This window comes from Euprymna scolopes, chromosome 7 (genome assembly GCF_053919585.1).
Source record: "Euprymna scolopes isolate OS-2025 chromosome 7, ASM5391958v1, whole genome shotgun sequence".
In the NCBI taxonomy this organism is placed as follows: domain Eukaryota; kingdom Metazoa; phylum Mollusca; class Cephalopoda; order Sepiida; family Sepiolidae; genus Euprymna; species Euprymna scolopes.
In genome coordinates, this window is record NC_136488.1 from 66,822,245 (window position 1) to 66,848,821 (window position 26,577).

Here is a 26,577-nt window from a genome sequence, read left to right on the forward strand (position 1 = left end):
ATTTTCATTGGAATTGATTAATAGGAGAAAGTATGCAGCAAAAAGTGAGAGTGGCTATTAACAAAGTAATTTTAGTCAATGGACATCTGTCTGAGATTGAGAGCCAGTGGACCCTCCACTGGAACAGGTGGGAGCCAATGGCCACCTCACTAGGACAGGTGGGAGCCAATGGGCATCTATCTGGGGCGAATAGAAGCCAATGGACATCTATCTGGGGTGGATAGAAGCCAATGGACATCTATCTGGGGCGGATAGAAGCCAATGGGAATCTATCTGGGGCGGATATAAGCCAATGGGCATCTATCTGGGGCGGATAGAAGCCAATGGACATCTATCTGGGGCGGATAGAAGCCAATGGACATCTATCTGGGGCGGATAGAAGCCAATGGACATCTATCTGGGGCGGATAGAAGCCAATGGGCATCTATCTGGGGCAGATAGAAGCCAATGGGCATCTATCTGGGGCAGATAGAAGCCAATGGACATCTATCTGGAGTGGGTAGAAGCCAATGGACATCTATCTGGAGTGGGTAGAAGCCAATGGACATCTATCTGGGGTGGATGGAAGCCAATGGACATCTATCTGGGATGGATGGAAGCCAATGGACATCTATCTGGGGTGGATGGAAGCCAATGGACATCTGATGGGGACGTGCAAGATCAAAGATAATCTTACTACATATGGTCTGGATAATTTTGAATCCATAAAATGATCCAGCTGAGTATATGGTGTGAGATCAGTCATGCATGCAGTAAGCCAGTCTCCATCTCTGCACGATAATAAAAAAAAAATCATTAGCTAACTAAAGTTTTTAATTCAAATTCATTTGTCATATGTCTCACAACATCATTTCAATAACTGATGTAGCATAATTACGTTGACACATCGGTTACTGTTATATCACGAAAGTTAAGTAACGTTTGGCCTGGCCAGTACAAAATGTGTTTGCATTGGAAAAATCATGCACTGTATGTAGGAGGACGTCAACATCTCCTTGCAAAAACCTAACAGTCATCTCTCCTCACCAGGATATACATATTATTACTTGTGGCATGAGGTAAGGGCTATACCCCTCTGCATCGGATTGCAGTTGGCGAATTTGTGTCTGCGCTGACAGGGCATACCTTAAATATAACGGTTTTTATTTCCTGTCTATTCATTCAAGAGAAGTAACTCATTTGCCATTAACATTAGACATTCTTTTGTTTTTATCTTTGTTATTATACTTCTAAGTTTTATTCCGAAAGAAATCCTTAGAAATTTATTAAAGATTATGCATCAATTACTAAGCATACAAAATTTTGTACAAAACACTGCAAAAATAGTAAACTAATTCAACTTTTTTAAGTTGAATAATCGGTCAATATTTTCCAAATACAGGGTGTCCACAAAGTCTGGCTACATTATGTAGCCAGACTTGTTCCTTGCTAATAGAGTCAGATGGTTTTGTGGCCAGGTTCGAATCTCCCAACCAGGTGTAATCATAACTTCCTGCATTGATAGATTCCTGAAAAGATGAAACATTATGTCCATAGGTATTAAAAAAATTATCATAGTAATAATTGTGTGTATATATATATATATATATATACACACACACACATGGTGCCCATAAAGTCTGGCTACATAATCTACACGGTGCCCACAAAGTCTGGCTACATAATGTAGTCAGACTCTGTGGACACCCTGTAGTCTAATAACTGCAGATAAAATATTACAGCATTTAAAAAGTGTTGTAAGGAACCTGAGTGTATGTTTTAAAAGAATTGGCGGTTTTGTTTTACGACATATCAACCCTTTTTGGATTATTCAATGCGGGTGATTTTTTAAAAAGATTTTATGCTTCAAGTTCTTTATATTTTAAATATTTATTTATATTGTTCGGTTTGGTTGCTTTGTTTTACAGTATATCAACCCATTTTGGATTATTTAATGTTGAATTCAATAATTTTGGAAAAATTGTTTATGCTTCAAGTTCTTTATATCTTCAAATACTTATGCATGGTGCTTGGTTTTAGAAAAAGAAATATTTTGTGTATAGATATATCTATATTTTGTGTATAGATATATCTATATTTTGTGTATAGATATATCTATATTTTGTGTATAGATATATCTATATTTTGTGTATAGATATATCTATATTTTGTGTATAGATATATCTAGATTATGTGCATAGATATATCTATATTTTGTGTATAGATATATTTAAAAAATATATCTAAGGAAAACTTGAAGTGATTGGATAAAACAATACAGAGTGGAATTAAGAGAACTGCAAGTGAGTATGTGAAATGTAAAAAACATGTCTGACTCCTGAACAAAGGAGAAATTACATTAAATTGATAGAGAGATCATAAGAGTACAGTTTTAGAAGATTTGGACTATAAGTCTTTTAAAGAAGCCGATTACATACCGTGAGTTTTTGCATACATTGCCGCACCATTATCAGATGAAAAGACAACCAGAGTGTTCTCGGATACATTCATCGTTTTGAGAAGCTTCAAGATTTGCCCAACGCCATCATCTAATTCTCGTACGGCATCACCGTAACTGAAATTTATTTCAAAGTTTGCATTTAAAGATGGATTATTAGCTTCTGTATCTCAAAAAAAAGGCCACAACAGGGATTTAAAATACTAATTTAACTGAAAACGAGGTGAAAAAACACGAAGAAGAAAGACACGTTTTTTTTTTTCAAAATCTCTTTACAACAGAAATCACATGGTTTTTATTCATTATACTTTTAAATTTAAATTTATTTTTATACTAGCAGGGAGACTAGACGTTTTCAAGGATTTAATGAGGATCGAAAAATGTTTCACTCTCCCATATTTTATTGTCATCAAAATCGGTGAAATCTACCATTTTTCAATCAAATCCAATAATTGCCAATTGTAGTTTGCCATCCACGTCTTGCACTAGGAGGAAGCTTCACATTCCTTCCTTCAAGTGACATTGTTTAAATAGCGCTGAAAAGAACCTACTGTTGATTTTATAAAATTGCTTTTATATATAATGGCTTGAAATAAAGTTTGAAATGCAATCGTCAAGTATCAGGCGCTTTTTTATACAAGGTCATTGTGCACTCACGGTCGTTGATTCTGCCATGTCCTGTAAAATAAAGGCAATCAGTGAATAAATAATGGAGATACCACGGTTTTTTTGGGGTCACCCTGTATATATATATATATATATATATATATATATATATATATATATATATATATATATATATACGCATGTGTATAAGAGTATGAGAAGGCTATAGTAATGTAGGAAACCGAGTGTTGAAGTGACGTGAAGTATGAAAAATTAAAATAGACAAACAAATGAAGATCTTGTAGGTTTTTTTTTTTAAATCTCCGTATATCTATTTATTTTTCAGAAACAAATGAGTAAACATGGATTTACTATTTGATATAACAAGTATAGGGGAAGTCTTTAATATTTCGAGAATATCATCCCTTTTTCAAAAAGAAAGAAAGCAAAAGAAAGATTTTTTTAGAAAAATAAATAGATATGCGAAGATAGAAAAAAGAAACCTATAAGACCATCATTCGTTTGTCTATTTTTGTTTATATATTACATTATTTCAACATCCGGATTCTTACATTGCTTTAACCTTCTTATATTCTTACATATTTGTTTACCAGCAATGCTTCAAGCAAACTACCTTTCTCTTTATATATATGATACAATATATATATATATATATACACACACTTTTGCCTACATGCACATATTACAAAATGGATCCAAAGATACAAATGTCAAAAAAAAAAAAAAAAAAAAAAAAAAGCATGAAAATATTTTGAAATTAAAATGTTAACTCACATTCCTCGACGACTGCTTCCAAGAAACTTTGAAGACGCATAAACAGGTGCATGTGTTGCATCCACAGCCCAATATAAAAAGAATGGTTGATTACTTTTTATTTGATTTTCAATGAAATCTTTAGCTTCCTGCAAAAGTTTTAAAAAGACAAAACAAATACAACAAATGTCTTCGTTGAATTAAATAATCATTTAATAATATCAAGTTCCCATTGCCCAGTGGTACTAAACAAAAGATTGGGTGAGGTCCACAAGCTGTTTTCTGAAGTTGCAAGTTATAAATATAGTCATCTAATTAAGTAAATAATCATTAGTTCTTACCAGAGTGTTCTGGTTGATGATGATGATGATGATGATGATGATGATGATGATGAGAAGAAGAAGAAGAAGAAGAAGAAGAAGAAGAAGAATAAACACTGTGTTATAATTAACAAAAAGTGTATTACCAAAAATATGTTACAGAAGTACACGTCATGATCCTGGGGCTATAGCTATCATGCAGTTTAGATGTAACTATATGGTCTTTGGGTAAGTCCATTATTCTTGAAATGGGTAGACCAGCTTACCCCCATAACACTGGAGTTTATTCATTTTTGCCTCAATATTAAAAAATTATAATTGCCCAAAAACTTTATGTACGTACTGTTAGGTTAAAAAAGGCTGTACACCAAACTGTTTTCTTTTATAAAATAAAATATGATTGATACATAATTTGGAGCCAATATCATTACGATGATGACTGTGCATTGAATTATGTCCCTTGGCTATTGACCTTAACATAAGCAGAAAATGCTGGACGAGACGTTTCACTGTTGCAATGTGTTTTATCTTGTTTACAAAATATTCAGTGAATTTGCATAACTTTTGATGTACTATCTTTTTTGAATATATGTAAACATGCACACACAACGAACATTTATAAACACTAGATGAATACACAAGCATCCGTTTCATACATGCATATATTTATATAGACTAGACATGCATGAACACACGTATATACACTTGTTTTATACAACCCCGATAATAGAACATAAATACATAGATTTTCCCAAGTTTGCTGCAAACAAAGTAATCTCCCTATACCAAGCTAGAAAACTTCTCACATCTGCTAGTATCCTATATCTCTAGAGAGCCAATGCATGAGGTATTGTTTCCACATCGAAGCTGGTGCACCAACCACTAACCTCTACCATTTTGGAAAGGATGCACAAAAGAATTTCTACCATCAATGGCTCCTGCACTGTCTCTCAAGCTCTATCTCCTGTTGCATCGCTACTTCCATGGAATGTGCTCGAATGAACTCGCTGCACTTTTACCTTCCCGATGTAAATGTGCCCGAGCAGCAGCAAATTCCAACCATTTATTGTAGACACCCCTAGATGTCGGAAGATTTTTGACGCTGATATTTTCTTTCTTCGGACCACTACCTTTTGAATTCTCTCCTGGCTCGCTGTTTCCCTGACTTGGCTAACATGCGAAAATTTAAATGTAAATATAAAGAAACGTCTTGTTGCTCAACTCCCCCAACAAGGTTAGCTCTCTATGAATCTGATCCTTCTCACATGTTCTAGACGGCATGGTTGATGTAATTCTCAACTGTGCATATAATAATCCAAAGCGTTGCAATCAAACAAGTTGGAGAAATCATTCAGTAGCGTTAACTTACCTTAATATAGATTTGGGTTAAATTGGACTCTCCTGTTTTTCGGTTAATTACAAAATCTTCGTAGTATCTGCAAAGGATAAAATGTTATTTTCATGTAAATTGCATTGTTAAGTATTGTACAACAGATTTAATTTACATACAGAAATGTAAAGATAATCAAATAATAAAAGAAATGATTTAAAAATAATATATCTCTTTATAAAATTTGTGTCCCAGCATTACCTGGGTGGAATACAAAAGAATGATTTATCTATATAAAATATCCACAAAGACGACCTCCCCCACCCCAGAAAAAGAATTATTTATTTTTACAATAAAACGAAGTGCAGAAAACATATTTAACCTTTTAAAATATATTTTTTGCTGTGACCCCCCCCCCACTCCACAGAATAATTTTTAAACTAAAACTCGAGTTAAGATAAAGTTAGGATAAAAGTATACCGTTTTGTGAACCAGTATTGATTAATAAATAATGGCTTTCAAAATGCTAACGCAAATAGCTTACTGATATTTTTCAATCAATCATAGAAGAAAGTCGCTGTTTTTATCATTCCTTCTTTCATCGAAAACTATAAAAAAATCGAAATATTTCACAAATGCCCCCCATCCACTTCTATTTAATACATAAAAACATAATTTCAATCTTCCCCCAAATTGATAAAGCATTCAGTTAATCGGTAATTTTATATAAAAGATTGTTACTTTTAATAATAATTGCATTAATTTATTGCAGTACCGGACATCCGTACACCTCATTAGTGGATTCAAGATTGTGTAATCAAAAAGTTAAATTTTTTTCTAGTCGTATTGATTTTAGTAAAATTTAGGAAAGCATTTAATTAAAAATAAGTGTACGTAACTGTTATAAATAATTGCATTATTATAATCGAAAAATTTGATAAAGCTACCCCAATGGGAATTCGTAGACATTACGATGATATACAAGGCTGATTTTAAACTATTTTGGAAGAGCTATTTTAAAGGGGAGTTACCCAATGATGAATTGATTTTTTTCAAATACTCCCCTCTACCCATATTAATAATGACCTTCTAAAATCTTTTAAGTTGTAATTACCTGGAATTATTTCCCTCATCTTGTAAAATAGTGTTAAACTAAAAAATTTGTTTTTCTTTTTTAAATAAAAACTAATTGATCAATTTTTTTTTGGTGTACAATATTTTCTTTCCATCATATGTATGTACATCATAGAGCAGCAAATTTCATTTGTCAACTTAAATGTTATTTGGGCTTGACTTTGAAAATCCAATAAGACAACTTTATATACTAGACCTTTTATCTAGTTGTTTCAAAATAGAAGTATACATGAAATACCAAACAAATCTAAATATATACACATACCTAATTTTTTTTATAGAGATAAACAAATTTAGGTGTTAATTCATAACTCCCACCCTTCCAAGAAAAAACAAAAACAAAGAAAAATTTTTATGATGTGCATACCTTCATGAAATGAAAATATCTTGCATACAAAATCACGTAAATTGATCAAGTAGTTTTATATTTAAAAAGAAAATTATTTTTAGGATAATTTAAGTTTTTCCAATGACCCTCCCTATGTTAAGAATTAATTTTTAAAATATCACAAAAACTTTGAACTATTTGGAATTATTTCCTTTGTCATTTACAAAATGTCATCAAGAGATTGTCAACCATCATTTAGTCCTAAAATTTGATCATTTTTTAAATAAAACTATTGGTCAATGCACGGGATTTTTAGTGTATGATATTTACTTTCTGTCATGAGTACACACATCATAAAGATCTTTATTTATTTTGGTATTTTTTTCATGTGTGGGTGGAACTATGGAACTGCACCAAATTTCATTTGTCAGCTTAAATGGTATTGTCTCTCACTTTGAAAATCCGACAAGATATGCTAGACATTCTTTCTAGTTCGTATTATTTGGATTAATCAGAATATTGACTTTCTTCAGGTGTATTTTGTCAAACTCGAGAATGTTTCTGTAAAACTGTCATTTGGACAGAATTTCAAATGGAGCCCTTTATTTACTTCATGAGGGTAGCATGTTCTTGTTCTCATTCCATCAGCCATGACTGGATAGAGGTCCTAAGTAATTCGCGATTTGTGGTCGTCCACACTGAGAATTAAACCTTCAACCTTCGGAAGAATACCTCTTTCACTATTGATTTTTCCAAGTACTCTAACCTCTGCACCACTGATCCTTGCGTTATGAAAATAACACTCAAGATGAGAACAGTAGTCCAATGAATTCAAATAATATTAATAACCGATCCTCATCTCAAAAATTCAGAAATGTTCTATTTTTTTATGTTTGTATTTTTTCTACTAAGCTTTCTAATATTACCAATTAGATATTTTATTTGTCACTATTATTATTTTTATATGATAATATTATTATTTTTATATAATAATATTATTATTTTTATATGATAATATTATTATTTTTATATAATATTATTATTTTTATATGATAATAATATTATTATTTTTATATAATAATATTATTATTTTTATATAATAATATTATTATTTTCATATAATAATATTATTATTTTTATATGATAATATTATTATTTTTATATGATAATATTATTATTTTTATATAATAATAATATTATTTTTATATGATAATATTATTATTTTTATATAATAATATTATTATTTTCATATAATAATATTATTTTTATTTTTCTATGATAATCTTATGATGTTTGTAAAAAAATTCCAAATTTACAATTTTTAAAAATAAATTTTGCTGCAACAGAGCCGCTGACACGTGTGCAGCAGCAGTAGCATCTCACATATGCAAATGATCGAGCTGTGGCGATAGATGACGTCACAGTGGAGGAAGAGAAAGGAAAGAAAAACAAAGAAAAAAATAGGCACCATATGACAAGCAGACGGGAAGCGCGTGGCAGTGGGAGATGGACGTATGGTCCGTGGTAGTGCAGGAGTACTTGGAAGTACGAGTCATTGCAAGAGAAACTTTTAAGACAAGATGCAATCCAGACATTGAACAAAAAATGTGTCATGGGGCAAGTTGCAGACATACCAGTGGACCAGTGAGGATACTTGTAAAACTAAGATGTAGGTGTAGTTTGGGAAGTACCATGAATAAATGACTTATTTGAACTAAAAAGAAAAATTTGAGTCCTTTTTTACTTTCCTTTGTTTTTTTGTGACACCTTTGTGCACAACATGTAGATTCGAGTGTTAACATGTAACAACCAATCAGCAGAGCTGATGTTCTTAACGTAACAAATTTCAACTTTAGAATTTTTAAATGAATTGTTCCAAAATAATATTTTGTCATCTTTCTGAATTTTGGAGATGAGGATTGATAATCTGTATTATATGGATTACAGTTCTCATCTTGAGTGTTATTCTCACAATGTTTCAGGAGTTTTTTGTTAAACCCAGAAACTCAGAAATCTGCATGGAATTTCAAATGGAACTCTTCATTTAATTCACCAGATAAAGTATGAGGTAAAATTCAGTTCTAAGTAAGACACTCTTCTGGAGTTTGACAGCTCAATCTTCAGTGTGGGCGATATGAAGAATACACTTATAAATTACTTAGGGAGTCTACCCAGTCATGGTTGATGGAATGAGAGTATGCTACCAGTGGATTAAATAAAGGGTTCCATTTGAAATTCTGTGCAGATTTCTGAGTTCAGCAAAAAGATTCCCAAGGTATTATAATGGAAGGTATTAATCTACAATAATACCAAAGAAATATTGCAATGTATTCATTTTTAAACAGTGCTGGATTTCGATTTCAGTTATTTGTTATAATGCATTATAATTCAGCTTTGAGTTCTCTAACTTCTTTTCTTTTAATGGATACATAGCATTTTTAAGGAATTGCAGCATATTTATGTGCATTTACTGCAGATTATTTGGAAACCATTAATTTTTGAAGATTTTCAATAGCATATTCTAATTTCTAGCACAAAAATACACTTATATGGTAAATTTCATTGCTTAATCTTCTGTTTTAACAAAAATATAGCATTTTTACTGAAAAAGTAGCGTAAAAAATGTGACAAAACGCATATGGTCTTAAATAGGGAAAAATATCCAAACGTGTGAGGCACAAAAATAGTCATAACTTCCTTAATTTTAATTGGATTTTAAAAACTTAAAAAGATTCTTTCTTAGCTTATCAAGCTCTTTCTATATATATACCAATATTGAAATACTTTAAGCCATTTCAATTTTTTCATGTATATTGCTATGCAAATGGCACTCAATATGAAAACAGTAGTCCAAAGAAATGAGAGCATGCTACCTCCGTGGAGAGTTCCGTTCGAAATTCCGTGCAGATATCAGGTTTGACAGAAAGATTCCCAAGATACAGCTGAAGAAGGTCAGAGATAATATCATCCAAAATGTTTTGCAAACAACACTCAAGATGAGAACAGTAGTTCGAAGAATCCAAATATTATGTGCTTCATGCGGTATTTAAGAGATTGAAATTTGAAAGTTCATTTTCGTTTCTTTGTGTTTAGAGTTGATAAAGTTTCAATCAATACTTTTCCAATCATGATTGGGTGAAATGGACTGCATTGAAATTGATGAACACACGTTTGATTGAAAGCTTTTAAAGGTTAATCAAGTGATAAAACAAAAAGATTTAATCTCCTTATTTAATCTGGTAACGCTTGTTGGGCACAGAAGATTAGCTTAAGCCAAGCACAACAGAAAAAGATTAAATAAATGGTTCCATTTAAAATTCTATGCAGATTCCCAAATTCGATAGAAGAATGCCAGAGTTCAACAAGCAACACCTGAAGAAGATCGTAGGTTACATTGGCTGAAACGTCATGAGAATGACACTCAAGATTAGAACAATAGTTTGAATAATCCAAGTAATACAAAATTTTGTGATCCCGAAAACTAAAACAGTACCATTTCAAATAAATCCATTTCAAATAAATCCATTTCAAATAAATCCATTTTAAATAAATCCATTTCAAATAAATCCATTTCAAAAAGTATTATTGATTTTAAGCATATTTAACTGAATATTTTTATGGTAAAAAACATATTTGTTTTTTTCAGTTGAAGAATATTTAGCTGGGAATGCTAATTTTTTTATGAAGAAGAAAGAATATTTTTCTTAATAGTATTTGGCCTGACAGACGTTTATCATTTCAATAATAATAATAATCATCATCAATTCAATAATAATAATAATAATAATCATCATTCAATAATAATAATAATCATCATCAATTCAATAATAATAATCATCATCATCATTCAATAATAATAATAATAATAATAATAATAATAATAATAATATCATCAACAATGACGACGATGACAACAACAGTAGTTAATTATACAGATTGATGTAGAAAGCATCATGGAATTCATCTAGTTTTTATATAATATCCAAACAATATCAGGTAGCCTTGAAAGTCAGAAAAATTCCAGAGCTTTTAGCAAATTTTCTGGTTCCATTCTCAGACTTTCTGCTGGAAAGCATTAAGTTTCTGCAGCCACATCAACATCGCTATCAATAAAATCTTTCATTTTGTGATATTTGGTTCTTGTCGGAGAAGGAACAGAATTTCCAGAGCAAAGTGTCCGGCATTAATAAGTTTGGCTTCAGAGACATTTTTTTCTCCGACCATGTTTTCTTTCTGCTTTTAGTGATGAAAATACACAAGGCGGGGGTAGGTCACTCTGAGAGTAGAAATCAAATGTTAATTCTGTTCCAAAGTTAAACTATCTGAATACTTCAAGGTGTCAAATGGCCAACATTGTCACAGTTCTAATTACAAATTCAACCATTAGAGACAGTATTTTATGAAGCTATTAATGGTTTTAGAGTCACTTAAATCAAAACCTGATGGTACTAATAATAGTTAGATCTAATATATAAAAAGCGCTATGTCTGTCTGTCTGTCTCCATATTTTCAAACTATTTCTTCCAAAACGAAAAGTCGCAGAGCGGCGATAGGGGCCTCAAATGATTGGATTTTTTATGGAACGTTCTTTTATGGATCGTTAGCCAGTTAAAATAGTTTTTAAGGGATCTAAAAGGGGTCCAAATTGAAAAAAATTGTTATACATTTTAATTTATTTTTTATTAGTTCATATGCATATCACACTGGTACAGTAGTAACGTCACCAGCTTTAAATGTTACAGTTTTGCTTTCAGTTTCGATTCTAGCTGACGGCACCCAAATACTTTTTTTGGTTTTACTTTTGAAATCACGATTCTATAATAATAATATATACAAACTAGCAGGAACTGTGAAAATTCCAGAGGGGACTCATTCATGTGTAATATATTGATGTTAGCATTCTGTAGATGTTCAGTGTAAATGGAGATGCTCTGATATTATTGTAGCTTTTTTGTTAAAACTTCAAAAGTATTTATCTAAGCTAGCAGCAAAGCCCAGTCGTAAAGTACGCTTAAATATATTTTAATTCATGAAGATTTTGTATATATTATTATACGAGTTAATGTTCTATCTATTTTTTATATAATATAACGTTGTGATTTCAAAAATAAAAAAAATATATCCATATGACTTGGGTGCATTAGCTTGAATTGAAACCAAAATAAAAACTTATGAATATATATATAACTTGAGTTCCTTCAACCATAACCAAAACCAAAACTTATAAAGAATTCTTGATAAAATTATTTATAAAAAAAATAGATTACTAGAGTGCCATCAGTTATAATTGAAACCAAAACTTATGAAGAATTCTTGGTAAAATTATTTATGACAAGAAATGGAAGTACATAACAATTAAACGACCTGGATGTAAGCATGATACAGAAAATAACAAACATGCTATTGTATTAATATATAGATTAAATGGACAAATTAAAATATCATATTTAAGAGTATTTTACGACCGGGCAAAGCCAAGCGCCCCTCCCCTCTAGTTTTAAGAAAGAAAAAAAAATGCCACACATACTTATTCAATTAAATGGTATTTAATAGTGATGGGTTACTGAGAGTACTGATAAAAGAAATATCTGTCATCACTTTAAAAATTGATCTTCAATACAACAAATACACTTATTCAACTAGCAGGACCCTTGGAAATTCTACCGAATGAGAAATATATTTAATCAACAAATGTTTTGATAAAGCTGATATTTTTCTGGCTATTGCAAAAAATGATTTCTTTTGACAAAACAAAAAACATGCAGAAAATATGAATTCATTAACATTTCCGTGAAAATTTTTAATATAGAACTGACCCAAATGAGATAAATTAATAAATACTAATAAATACTTAGAAAGTAATATTGTGCTACATAGTTCAATACAAATAAAATCACATTTTAAGAGACAATCTTTAATTTACTCCCTCAATCCAGCACCTTTTAGCAAATGATGTTCTTTTTTGTCCTGTTTGTTTCGAATCTTCCCTTTTTTACATAAAGTTTCACTGGGGTCACTCTCATATTCTGGTCCAGGGTTAGCAGTTTGGCTTTTTTAAAGCCAAATTTGGCGATTTTAGCCTTTTTTTTTTTACTTATTTTTTATTTTTTTATTTATTTATTTTTTTTTTTAAAGCAGTTTGGATATTAAAGGAAGTGAAATAAATGAAACATTGAAGAATATTAGGGTAATGGTTGGACGATTCCAAAATTTTTCCCGATTCCAATCCAATTACCGATTCTGATTCCGATTCTTTTAATATTTATAAATATTTAATTAGATATTTCCTTTTTTTGTTTGTTTTTTTTTTTTTTGTAAATTTTCAAATTATTACATAAATCCCCAGGTAATTTCCATGTATATTTTTTCTCAAATCTTTTCCTTGTAATGTATTGCAAATTGAAAAACAACAAGAGTTTTATTTAGATTTTAAACAAAGTCATATTGTATCAGTTCGTCGTTAGTATACAACATGCTACTTGAAAGTTTTCATAAACAGTCGAAAATAGTCGACGATTGGTATTTTAAATGAGAAAACGATGTAAGAACAAAATATTAACAATGCCCATATTGTTACGAGTGAATTTCTAAATAATAATGTTACTATTTAGAAAACTATTTTTAACATGGAGAGAGCGTTGGGCTTCGTTAACTATTGTATGCCTTCTTTCTACGAATGTTTAAATTTTATTTTAATTATATAAATTTGGTGGGTTATTAAATTGATTTGCTGTAAAAAAAAAACAAAAAAACAAAAACGAGATGTAAATAATAACAACTAGTGAGACCTGTGGAACTTTCAGAGGGGACTCATTCATATGTAATATTGAGTTCCTTCAGCTATAATCAAAATCGAAACCAAAACTCATGAAGAATTCTTGATAAAATTATTTATTAAAAAAAAAATGGATAACTGGAGTTCCACCAGCTATAATCGAAATCGAAACCAAAACTTATGAAGAATTCTTGATAAGATTATTTATAAGAAAATAAATGACTTGAGTGCCATCAGCTATTATCGAAACCAAAACCAAAACTCATGAAGAATTCTTGGTAAAATTATTTATTATAAGAAATGGGAATCCATAATTAAAAAATAGTCAGTCGGATGTAATCGCGACACATAAAATAAATAATACACATGCTATCGTATTAATATATAGCATTGTTAAAAGTCATACAAACCACGCTCCTCTCCATACTACTAACCCTAAGTACGGGTGGCAATACGAAAAATATAACAATTATATGTGATTTTATGATTTTGCTGATCGGCCTTAGAATTAGTGGTAAAAATTACTTAACTGCTTAAAAAGTTATAATGTACCAAAATGGGATTAGTTCACATTATATTTATATGCACAACTGAATCCCCATTCAAAATTCTTTTATTGGTTACAAAATGGGTGACTGATTTATCAGAACGTTGTAACTAAAAAGTGAGCACCACTATGTCGAAATAATGATTTCGTTTTAATTTTTTTTTTTTTAATAATCTGTTTAATTAGTGTCCAATCAATAATAATCCAGTGAAAAAAAATTCCAAAAACCTATAAGTATAGAAATTAAGCATGGGAGTGATGGTTGTACAACGTCGCCTTTCGCACTTTTACAAACATTATTTACGTTAACTCTTTTCATAAATAATTTTTTAAAAAAAGTAACTAAACCATTTATTGATAATTTGTCACGTGTACAAGCATTTATTTATTTACGTAGGTTTAACTCTTTTCATGAATAAGAAAAGTTTTACCATCAGGTATACCATCAAGTCCGGGTGCTTTTCCCTTATTAATCTCTGTTAAAAGGAAAAAGTTACTGAACATTTATAAAAGGACTTACTTCTTTTCATGAAGGCCAGAGGAATAGTTGGCCGAAAAGTTGTGAAACAACAACTAATAAAGATGAGAATAATAGTCCACAATAAATAAAAATGGTGCTAATGCAGAGAGCGATCCGCGCTATTTTTTAAATGATATTTCCACGTTTAATTAAAGTTTTACGATATGCTTTTTTTTTTATTCAATTGGAATTGACAGAATAGGTACAAAACATCCTCCCCTCCCCATGTTAAGAATGACTTTTTAAATAATAACATTATTTCAGCACGGATCACTCTGCCTGAGTATCATAAAAATTAATACAAATAATACTTATCTCAATTATCTCAGTGAAAGGCTAATTTCTACCGGAAATAAAATGGCGATAATCTCGCAGTTACGAAAAATATTTTTTATTTAATTTAATATTTTTATAATTCGAAATGTTAAATTATTTTAATAACATGCAAACATTCCTTGACTTTAAAAATAGAATTTCTGAAAATTTCAATTAAATTGGTAACGTAGAAATATGGTTTTATTCGCTTTTAACGAACCAAGCATTACATTTATATATATATACTAGCTGTACCCTGCCACGCGTTGCTGTGGCTCAAATTGGCGCAATGGAAAAAGTTCCAAAATGAGAAAAAGCATGTTTCTTATAGTTTTAAATTTCCATTTTGCATGGGTACAGTTTTTGCTGTTCCACTTTAGCTGATATAGAGATTTTCCGGTTTGGTGACTCTTGAATATGTAACATAAATTGTCCATGTGAAAAAACAGTCAGTGTGTAACTGTAAGGCCCACAATTGTAAAGATTGTTCCCTGTGCTTTGTTGATGGTTATTGCAAATGACAATAAAATTGGAAAGTGCAATTTGCTAAAGTGTAATGATGTATCCGGTGGAATCATAGGAATGCATAGAATGAAGATATATTCATCTGTGAAAGGTTCTGTTAAGATTGTTGTTTCTATGATATTGTTTGTTAATTTTTTTTTACTGCAAGATTTGTGCCATTGCAAAGCTTGGATTGGTTTATATTTCACAACATGATAATTAGTACACTAAATTTCAGTTGCAATACATGCGGTGGCATCCCTGGCAAATATAACTGTGGGATAATTAACCACTTTATCTGCTTTCACAACAGTGTCGATGGATTTGTATTTGACTACCTCACTTGGAATTTTACATTGAATAATAGCGTTAAGTTCATGGGCATCTTTGTATTGACCTGCAAGAATAGCTCATTCACTCAGTCAAATGGAATTCTTATAATTTGAATATCTGCAAAAACCTTTTAAACTAACTATTCTTTTGATGAAATAAACAGAAATTACAGAAGTTAAAAGTCAAAGAATTTTGCCCTTAACTCTGATCAGCTGGCACTTTTATGTACCCAATTTCCCACAAGTGATGCAAAAGTTTTTGTGTGGATCGAACAGTCTGAAACTGTACATGCATATTTTGAGTTAAGTTTAATATCTTCACATGGAACAAAAAAGTAGAGTATTTGAGGCAAGCATTTATTTCATCTGCTGGTGTTGATTGAAGAATAACAGGTAACATTTGTCTGAAATCTCCTGCAAGCAATATTACTGCATTCCCAAACGGTCTGACATTGCCACGCAAATCTTGCAAGGATCGACCAAGAGCCTCAAGTGATTTTTTGCATACCATTGTGCATTCATCCTAAACAATAAGTTTGCATTTCTGCAATATTTTTCCCCATATTGGATGTTTTGGAGATGTCGAACATAAGATTTTTGAAAAATTGAATGTTTTAAAGTAGAATAAATAATTCTTCTACTTGGCAGCAAGGTCGCAGGTATTCCTCATGCAGCAAGGGCTAAGGCTATGTCATTTTGTTACCAAATGGCTGCCAAAATCAATTTAATTAGAAAGGTTTTACCAGTTACTTCTGGTGCTGTTCAAGGTAGCAGTAATTTCCAAATAACTTCTATTCTCACAGTCAGTAAATTAGGTGACTAAAATAGGATTTTTCCATGTTTTGACAATGCCTTATTCACTGTAATTAATTTAGGAGACTAAAATAGGATGAGGGATTAGAGATGGACAGATAGAGAGGAAGATATATAGATAGAAAAGAGACAGTGAGAGGAAAATAGAGAAAGAGGAGATAGAGAGATAAAGAGATTGATAGATAAACAGAGAGGGGGGAGAGTTAGAAACAGAGAGGGATGAGACAGAGGAAAGAAGAGCGATAGAGGGAGTTAGAGAGAGAAAGGGGCTCAAAGAGAGATGGAGAGGGTGATATAGAGAGAAAGATAGATTGAGAGAGGGAAAGGAAGAGATGGATAAAGAGAGATATTAAGAGAGGAAGAGAGAGGGGGGAGAAACAGAAGGTGAACTACACTTCACCGTTTTTTTCCTCGTTCAGTAGAGAAGAAATCTTTCGAGACTGAGGCAATTTTAATGTCTTGTTATTATCCAGAGTACCCCTTTTTTTTTTGGGGGGGGGGCTAGATTTTCCTCGCATTAGAAACCGACTGGGTTATCTGTACTTTCACTTAACAAATTAATAAAAGAAAAACATATTGTAAAATTTGAATTTAACAGGAAAATACTATTTTTAAAAATAGCACGATAACATAAGTGCATAAGTGCCACTTTATGTACTCCTTGGGCGTTGAGTTCCATGGCGACCAGCATAATTATTTAATGGTCGTTCCCTGAGACTCCCCCCCCCCAGTCAAGGCTAATGCGTGCGCACGTAACATTTTTTTTATTTACTGACGTTGGCTTAGTAACTAAATGATTTATTGATAATTTCGTAACCCTTAAACGCATGCCGGAAGATTTAAATTGGTTCATTATTGTTGTAATGAAAAAAAAAGTTTCATTCAACACAAAACCAAAAACACATTAATGATAAATGATTTATTCATTGAAATTTACTAATTTTTAAATAAAAAGTAAAAAAAAAAAAAAAGTTAATAAAAAATAGTTGCTTATGTGCGCATAAAAAACTTGTTTTTTTTTGTTTTATTTTTTTTTTTTTAGATTAGGTCCACCTTATAATCACCCCCCCCCCCACCAACTTCCTCATCTTAAGAACAGCTTCCGGAATAAACACCACTTTTGGAGGGGGGGGGGCTATTTGCCAAATTTAACTGATATTTGTTGTCAGCATACTCACCCGAAAATACTATTAAAAAAAAAGGGGGTTATCCTTTACGGAAATGGTCCCGACGTCCGCCTTGTTCTGAATTCCGGGAGAGGCCGTTTAACCCTAAAATATGCGATATGTCACAGACAGATGCTTTTACAAATATTGTGAAACAAATCACAGAATTTTACAGGGTTAACTAACCACGTGGAACTATTCTAATCATGTGGACTGTTTTTTTTTTGTTTTTAAATTCTAATTATTTGAACTGTTTATTTTGTAAAATTCCAATTATTTGAACTGTTGAATTATCAAAAATTTGAACTGTTTATTTTTTAAAATTCTAATTATTTGAACTGTTTAAAATAAAAAAAAATAAAAATTCTAATTATTGGAACGGGTTTTTTTCTCCTTAAGTTAACAACTGGGCACTTTATTGAAGTCGATAAAAGTCGTCATTTAAAAAGAAATTTACAATTAAATGTTTGTAAAAGTGAGAAATTATTAATAAATGTTTAGTAACATTTTTCGGTGCTAATGCAGAGAGTGATCCGCACTATTTTTTAAACCGTGTTTTTTTTTTTTATTCAATTGCAAGGTTAAAGTACAGAATAGGTACAAAACACCCTCCCCTCCCCATGTTAAGAATGGCTTTTTAAATAATAACGTTATTATTTCAGCATGGATCACTTTCTGCATGAGTACCCATTTTTCTTTTAATATTCATAAAAAGTAAAACTTTTTTCAAAATAAATAAATAAATAAATGTTTGTAAATGTGACAAATAATCGTTTAGTTACGGCAACGTCAGTAAATAAAATATGCTATGTGCGGGGCGGGGTGGGAGACTAAGAGAGCGACTATTATTTTTTTCTACTGGTCGCCATGGAACTCAACGCCCAAGAAGTACCAAAATGTAATTTTTTTTGTCAAATAAATAAATTTCAAGCAATTTTTGCAATAAATAATAGATAGCAACTTCGTTAATTTTATGACTCGCCCCAGCATATTATAAACACCCTAACTTCCCCATGTTAAAACGGTTTTCGGAATCAACAACCTCCCCATATTAAGAATGGCTTTCGAGGTTTATGGAAGGGCGTTTTTTTTTAACATGGGGTGGGGGTTAGGGTTTTTATAATACGTTGAGGCATGTTGTAAAAATGAAATAGTTTAGAAAAAGTTAAAACAAACATTTTTATGTAAACAATGCCGTGAAAAGAAACGAAACAATTAAAACGTAATGTTTCATGAGTGAAAAGCCTTAACATAAATAAAATTAAAAAATTGGTAAGTACATAAATGAATTTAAATTTTTAAAATATGGGATTTTTTTGTGTGTGTGTGTGTGTGTGTGCTAATGCAGAGAGTGATCCGCGCTATTTTTTTTAAAATCGTTTTCCACGTTTAATTAAAGTTTATGATATGTTTTTATTCAATTGTAAGGTTAAAGTACAGAATAGGTAAAAAACACCCCCCTTCCCCATGTTAAGAATGGCTTTTTAAATAATAACATTATTTCAGCACGGATCACTCTCTGCATGAGTAAGTTTTTTTGTTTTTTTTTACTTATCGAGTTAACAGAAAATGAAATCTTTCGTCAATTCGTGGCTGTGAAATGAATCGAACCGGAAGTTCAGTTTTACAACAGAACAGATTCGCAGTAACGGTTAAAAAAATATATTTATTTTATTTAATATTTTAATAATTTGCGAGGTAAATTTATTTCAATAACATAAAAACATACCTCGACTCTAAAGATGGGTTGTCTGAAAATTTCAAATAAATTGGTAACATAGAAATAGGGTTTTATTATTTTAGAACGAACCAACATTTACATTTTTATATATATATATATATATATATAGTTTGTCATCTCTCATTTAAGTGTTTTTGTGTCCGTGTGCATGTAGATGACTCTTTAATCCAGCTTTAGACCTACATGAAAGTTCACAAATGTGGCATAAAAACTTTCCTTCTTGTAAAGGTGATCGCATGATAATATTGTCAATCGTCGAATGCCGTGTCAGGCCACTTTTAGACTTATAGAGTAGACCACACATATGACAACTTAGCGTCGCCAGTTGTGCTGTAGAAGCTTCCTCATAAGACTTGTTGATTATGTGATTTCATATGATTAACACAACCAACTTTTGACAGAAAGTATTTGCCACATAAAGTGCATTTCAGTTCCTGTTGCAATTTCTCTGACATTACACTATCATCCTGCTTTCATAAAACATGTTTTAAGACAGCAAGCTCTACACACTGCTCTTCAAAAATCTTACAACTTTCTCTGATGATTTTCCTCCACAGTGATCGATCTTTCGCTTGAGCTTACCAGTTACGTACATCCATCTTAAGTAATTTTAAGTTGTTTTTCAGAGAATCCTTATACCTTTTCCTTGGTTTATGTTTTGGTCTTTTACCCCTATCTATCTCACCATAAAACAGTTGTTTAGGAAGTCTTTTGTCCTCCATCCTAACCAAGTTTCCAGTCCAATGCATCTGATTTTGAATTATTTTGATACTGTTACTGCTTAATCGCTCAATAACCACAGTGTCAGGTGTTAGAGTCCTCCAGTTAATATTAAGTATTCTCTAAATACAACTTTGGTGAAACCTTTCCTAAAACTTGAGATGCCTTCTATATATTGTCCAGGTCTCTGACCCATATAGCAATGTAGTGATAACTCCTGCTTCGTAAACACTTAGTTTTGTTTTTGATGAGATTCCCCGATCAGACCATACACGTTTCTCCAATTTGCCAAAAGCATAACTGCTATTCTGTGATTTATCTCAGCATCAAGCGTACAGTCCTTACTCAGCGTACTACCCAGATAAGCAAAATTGTTCGTGACCTTTAACTTCTTACCATCAACCAAGATTTTTGGTTCAACATATGGCATTCCTATAGGAGGGGAACATATGTTTTCTGGAGGCTGATAGTAAGTCTGAAAGCTTTGCAAGCTTCTGATAACTTGTCCATAATCATCTGTGTGTTTTTTTCTGAGTGTGAAACAAGGTCTGCATATAAAAGTTCAAGCACAAGGTTGTGAAAAGTCTTCAACTTTGCATTGAGACGTCTAAGGTTAAAAAGTTTACCTGATGTGCAAAACCGAAACTTCACCCCAATGGCGCAATTGTAAAACGCATGCACCAGCATCACAGTAAAATATATGGAAAATTATGTAAGAGCAAATACATCGCCTTGTTTCACACCGTTTTCAACTGAAATTGGATCAGACAGAGATCCATTAAAGTTCACCTGAACTTTCATATTATGGTGTAACTGGTGAAGCAACTCCACAAAACTAGTAGGACAGCCTAGTTTTCTAAGAATCTTCCAAAATGCATTGCGATTGATGGTATGAAAAGCTTTTGTCAGATCAACAAAAACTTGATACAAAGGCACTCATTGCTCCATACATTTTTCCATTAGCTGCCGCACAGAGAATAACATGTCCATTGTCTCGCGGTCAGATCTAAAACCACATTGGTTTTCCGGGACGATAGAGGGACATATCCATTTCAGCAAACGATTTAACAACATCCTTGCTAAAACCTTTCCTACTGTTTCAAACAAACTGTATAATCACCACACTCAGATTTTGAACCCTTTCCTTTATAAATTGGGATTAATATTGCATTAATACAATCTTGAGGGATATCATTACCATACTAAACAACAAGGATGAGTGTATGGACTGCATTGATACTGCTATTTGGGGGTGATAGCATTAACTCAACAGGTATACCATCAAGTCTGGGTGCTTTTCCCTTATTAATCTCTGTTAATGTGCTTCTGGTCTCATCAATACATGGCTTTTGTCGACTGCAATGTTGTTTGGCTGTGAAATTTACTATATATAATTTCTTACATTCTGAAAATCATATATATATATATATATATATATATATATATATATACACACACATTTGTTTTCAATTTTTGCAATTTCCATTTTCCATGTTACGACACTATTTTCATGCACCTGGACAGTGTCAAATTACCCTGCTTATGGGCTAGGGGTTAGGTGTGGTCGGAGGTGATCAGACTTGACCAAAAAAGGGTCTCATATACCCAGAGAAATGAAAGAATATGTTTTTTTTTTTTGTTTTTTTTAGATATCGTGGAGAAACATAAATTTCCCAATGAAATAAAATAGACAGGTTGGCGTCAGAATTCTGAGAAAGGTGACCAGAGAAATTTTAGAAATATGCCAGCTGTCTTATGTCAGCGAGAGATCCACCTCACAGGAAGGTTTGATATGATAAGAAATAATTTGAATGATTGAAGGAGAGAAAGGTCCATCACTAGATAGATAAAAGTGTAGTCACGGGGACTTAGGGTTAGCATCTGTGTTTCGTGGCTGCAATGGCCTGGTTACATTAATGGCCCTGTGGTGCAGGATTACGTGACACCCCACCTAATATATGTAGAAATTAAAATCTTTTCCTTGAGATTTATGTATATCTGACTCTAACATGAACCATGCCATATTACTGAGTCATCATGTAACCTTGTAGTCAATCATGACGTCAAAATATGACGTCAGCACTTTTAGACCATTTTAATTTGAAAATGATGCTCCAGCTTGCTAGGTCAGAAAACAGTAATTTATTTTCAGATTTTTGTGGGGAGTAAAAAAAATGAAATATTAAGAAACGTTTTTCATTTTTATTTTGAAAGTAAGAGATAAAAAATGAGTAGGATTCTTTTAAAAGAATACATTTTTCTGCTGTAATGATTCATTTTAACTAAAAAATAAAACATTTCTTTTTTACAGTCGTTAGTAGATACATTGCTTTTCCAATTTTAGATAGAATTAAATTAAGGCTAACACAACGAAGAAAAGAATGGTGAATTTAAGATTAAAAGTAAATAAATATTATATGGAATTGAAATTTGTTTACTATTTACTAGCAGCGGATACCCGGCATTGCCCTACGTAATTATATCAATATAGCATAAGGAACATAGATAAAGAGATAAAGGGAGAGAGAGTGAATAAAGAGATAAAGGAAGAGAGTGAATAAAGAGAGAACGGGAGAGAGTGATTAAAAAGTGAAAGGGAGAGAGTGAATAAAGAGATAAAGGAAGAGAGTGAATAAAGAGAGAACGGGAGAGAGTGATTAAAAAGTGAAAGGGAGAGAGTGAATAAAGAGTGAAAGGGAGAGAGTGAATAAAGAGTGAAAGGGAGAGAGTGAATAAAGAGTGAAAGGGAGAGAGTGAATAAAGAGTGAAAGGGAGAGAGTGAATAAAGAGTGAAAGGGAGAGAGTGAATAAAGAGTGAAAGGGAGAGAGTGAATAAAGAGTGAAAGGGAGAGAGTGAATAAAGAGAGAAAGGGAGAGAGTGAATAAAGAGAGAAAGGGAGAGAGTGAATAAAGAGAGAAAGGGAGAGAGTGAATAAAGAGAGAAAGGGAGAGAGTGAATAAAGAGAGAAAGGGAGAGAGTTAATAAAGAGAGAAAGGGAGAGAGTGAATAAAGAGAGAAAGGGAGAGAGTGAATAAAGAGAGAAAGGGAGAGAGTGAATAAAGAGAGAAAGGGAGAGAGTGAATAAAGAGAGAAAGGGAGAGAGTGAATAAAGAGAGAAAGGGAGAGAGTGAATAAAGAGAGAAAGGGAGAGAGTGAATAAAGAGAGAAAGGGAGAGAGTGAATAAAGAGAGAAAGGGAGAGAGTGAATAAAGAGAGAAAGGGAGAGAGTGAATAAAGAGAGAAAGGGAGAGAGTGAATAAAGAGAGAAAGGGAGAGAGTGAATAAAGAGAGAAAGGGAGAGAGTGAATAAAGAGAGAAAGGGAGAGAGTGAATAAAGAGAGAAAGGGAGAGAGTGAATAAAGAGAGAAAGGGAGAGAGTGAATAAAGAGAGAAAGGGAGAGAGTGAATAAAGAGAGAAAGGGAGAGAGCGTGAATAAAGAGAGAAAGGGAGAGAGTGAATAAAGAGAGAAAGGGAGAGAGTGAATAAAGAGAGAAAGGGAGAGCGTGAATAAAGAGAGAAAGGGAGAGAGCGTGAATAAAGAGAGAGAGTGAATAAAGAAAGAGAGTGAATAAAGAAAGAGAGTGAATAAAGAAAGAGAGAGAATGGAGAGAGAGAGGAGTGAAGAGAAAGAGAGAAAGTGAAGAGAAAGAGATAAGAGAAAGAGAGAGAGAGAGAGAGCAAATAAATAAAGCAAGAGAGACAACTGAGATAGAGAGAGAAAGGGGATTGGGAAAACCATAGAGATGATTAAAAAAAAAAAGAGATATAATTTATAAAGAGAGAAGGGAACAAAGTAAAAAAAAAAAAAAAAAAAAAAAAATGAAAACAGTCCATGCAATTATTTTACTGCAGGAAAACAAAATGATTTTATTTGATTCATGTTCTCAGTCTGAATATTTTGTAAGAATTACAGATGGACATTTCGCTTTAAGGCAATACTATTCATTTGAACCGGCAGAGTAAAGAATGCTGCTTTTTAAATCTGACATGACTTGCAATATGTGAAGCCAGCAAGGAAATTACATAGAAATTATTTACAAAAAAAGAAAGATCAATAAACACCTGGTATAGTTGAAGCATTATGGTTAACATTTCTCATTTCATTTATGGAACATTATGACTAATATCCCCCTTTTTTTGATTGGAAAGTTCCTCGGGTGCAAAGAAGAAAAGTGATAAAAAGAAATCCAAACTATAGAAAATGTTACATACCTTCCAGCCATCAAACGATCTTTGTAAAGTGGAATATTTGGTGTTCGTTTGTCGTCATAAGGTCCGAAGTGGCAATTGGGAGAACCAAACCATTCATGGAAGCCATGTTTAAGTGGATGGTATTGCATCCGATGACCCAAGTGCCTATAGAACCATTTAAAAAAAGAGTTAGTTGTCAAAAGCAACAGCCTTATAAGAAATGCAGTTTAGGTTAATGAAATGGATTCAATACTGATTTAGTTTAATTGATCTCTTATGGCAAATCAAGCCTCTTGGCATCATTTAATGCTGACCTATATTACAATTTAGCATATACACATAACTGAACACAAGTTGTTATCTTACCAATATCTGAGTAAAATTTTTATTGTTGGATTTCTGCTAATTAAGGCCAACAGCTACTCAATAATAAGGATTAATGAGATGGAATAATTGTCAGCCGAAAGATGAAGAACACTATCATTGTACCACAGTGGACCTTAGACTTACTTTCAGCAGCCTCAAATTCCATGAGCGATATTTCTGACAAAGGAAGAAGAATTTCTGTTTCCTGGGTTGGAATCTATCCATCTCACACTTATCATTGGCTGGTTTTTAACTTTGAAGCAGTATTTTTATCTCCTTACATCAAGTAGTATCATGTCCTGTCTGGAGCGATTTCCATTCAAAAATATATTGACTGAATTTGATTACTTATGAAGCGGTTTATGAAAAGAATTTGTTAACATTGTATCTTTAAACAAGTTGTAATCAATAGGGAAACAGCCTCACAGTATTGTGTTTCAAAGGTTTAATGGTGTTATATATAATCGACTCTCATTCTTATCTATTTGTGTATTTAATTCTTTTATTTAACTGTTCTTCTCATGTCTTTAATGTTTATTTTAATGCTTTTTTTTATCAGGCTGTATATCATCTAGTCTCAGTGTGTGTGTGTGTGTGTGTGTGTGTGTGTCAAAACAAAGTTCACAGTACATTTATAATACACAAACATAACATACCTGTCTTCTACTGCTCCTGCTGGGGAGATTCGTCAATGCTTTGGGGAAGCTGGTTCTGTTATAAGGAGACGCATGCAAGACAGACACACGACACTGTATGTTTTTTTATATATATATTCTTTATTCACTTCCAGGCATTTCGTCAGAGCAGAACTGGAGTGAATGACAATCTTTGGCTTGTGGTGTCTCTGCATCCATTTGGAAACTGTCGCCCCCTTATGGGGAGATCTGTTTAACTCATCTTGTCTCTTTGGCATCTCAAAACCCTACTTACTAAAATTAACTCGGCTTCTTCAAACCGGAACTCTTTACACATCAGATCCGGTCCCCATTTGTATACCTTCCAGTACAACTTGATCAGTCAAAGAGTTTGATTTATATCACAGCATTACCCCTTAACCCCCTCTGCACCTACACACTTGCTCAACTTATTGTTTCCCCACTTTGTTATTTACTCAACTAGATAGATAGACAGATAACTGAATAAATGCTTTCTATCTGGCATTGCTCGGCGTTTACTTACCATTGGTGCTTATTGAACATAATAGATCAAGTAAGATTTGAACTTAGCCGATTTCATAGTCTGAGATTGCATCCAATAGGCAAATAAAACACCTACTTTGATTACAATACTGAATTGAATTAACTGGATGATGGGTTTACAATATGTACTTAAAACTGCATGCTGGCTGTAGCACTCGCTTATTTGTCTAAGCAGAATTTATAAAACTTATACAAATAATCAATTTTGTTGATAAAAGCATGAATATTGTTACAAGATTAAAAAGCAAACTAAAGAAAATAAAAATGAAAATTTAAATAGCATAAATACCATTTGCCAATGATTTTATTTTGGTATCCCTTCTTCTCGAGTAATTCAGGAAGCAATATTTCATAGTCTGAGATTCCTCCCATTATTTCTTGTGGAGTATAACCTAAAATACACGAAAACGCAATGAAAAGATACAAATTAGAAACAAAACAAAAAATTTATTTACCT

General features: G+C 32.2%; 1 protein-coding gene across 2 annotated transcripts in view; it reads right to left on the minus strand.

Annotated features, from left to right (window-relative positions):
- Nucleotides 1-26,577, minus strand: part of LOC145279777 (N-acetylgalactosamine-6-sulfatase-like) — a 148,971-nt gene that overhangs the window by 47,506 nt on the left and 74,888 nt on the right. For both annotated transcript variants that reach the window (XM_080131100.1, XM_080131099.1), the window contains exons 4-8: nucleotides 26,410-26,512; nucleotides 24,577-24,720; nucleotides 5,507-5,573; nucleotides 3,839-3,966; nucleotides 2,418-2,554 (exon numbers count right to left, since the gene is read on the minus strand). In XM_080131100.1, coding sequence (XP_079987226.1) covers nucleotides 2,418-2,554; nucleotides 3,839-3,966; nucleotides 5,507-5,573; nucleotides 24,577-24,720; nucleotides 26,410-26,512 — 579 coding nt within the window. The remainder of the gene's footprint in view (nucleotides 1-2,417; nucleotides 2,555-3,838; nucleotides 3,967-5,506; nucleotides 5,574-24,576; nucleotides 24,721-26,409; nucleotides 26,513-26,577) is intronic.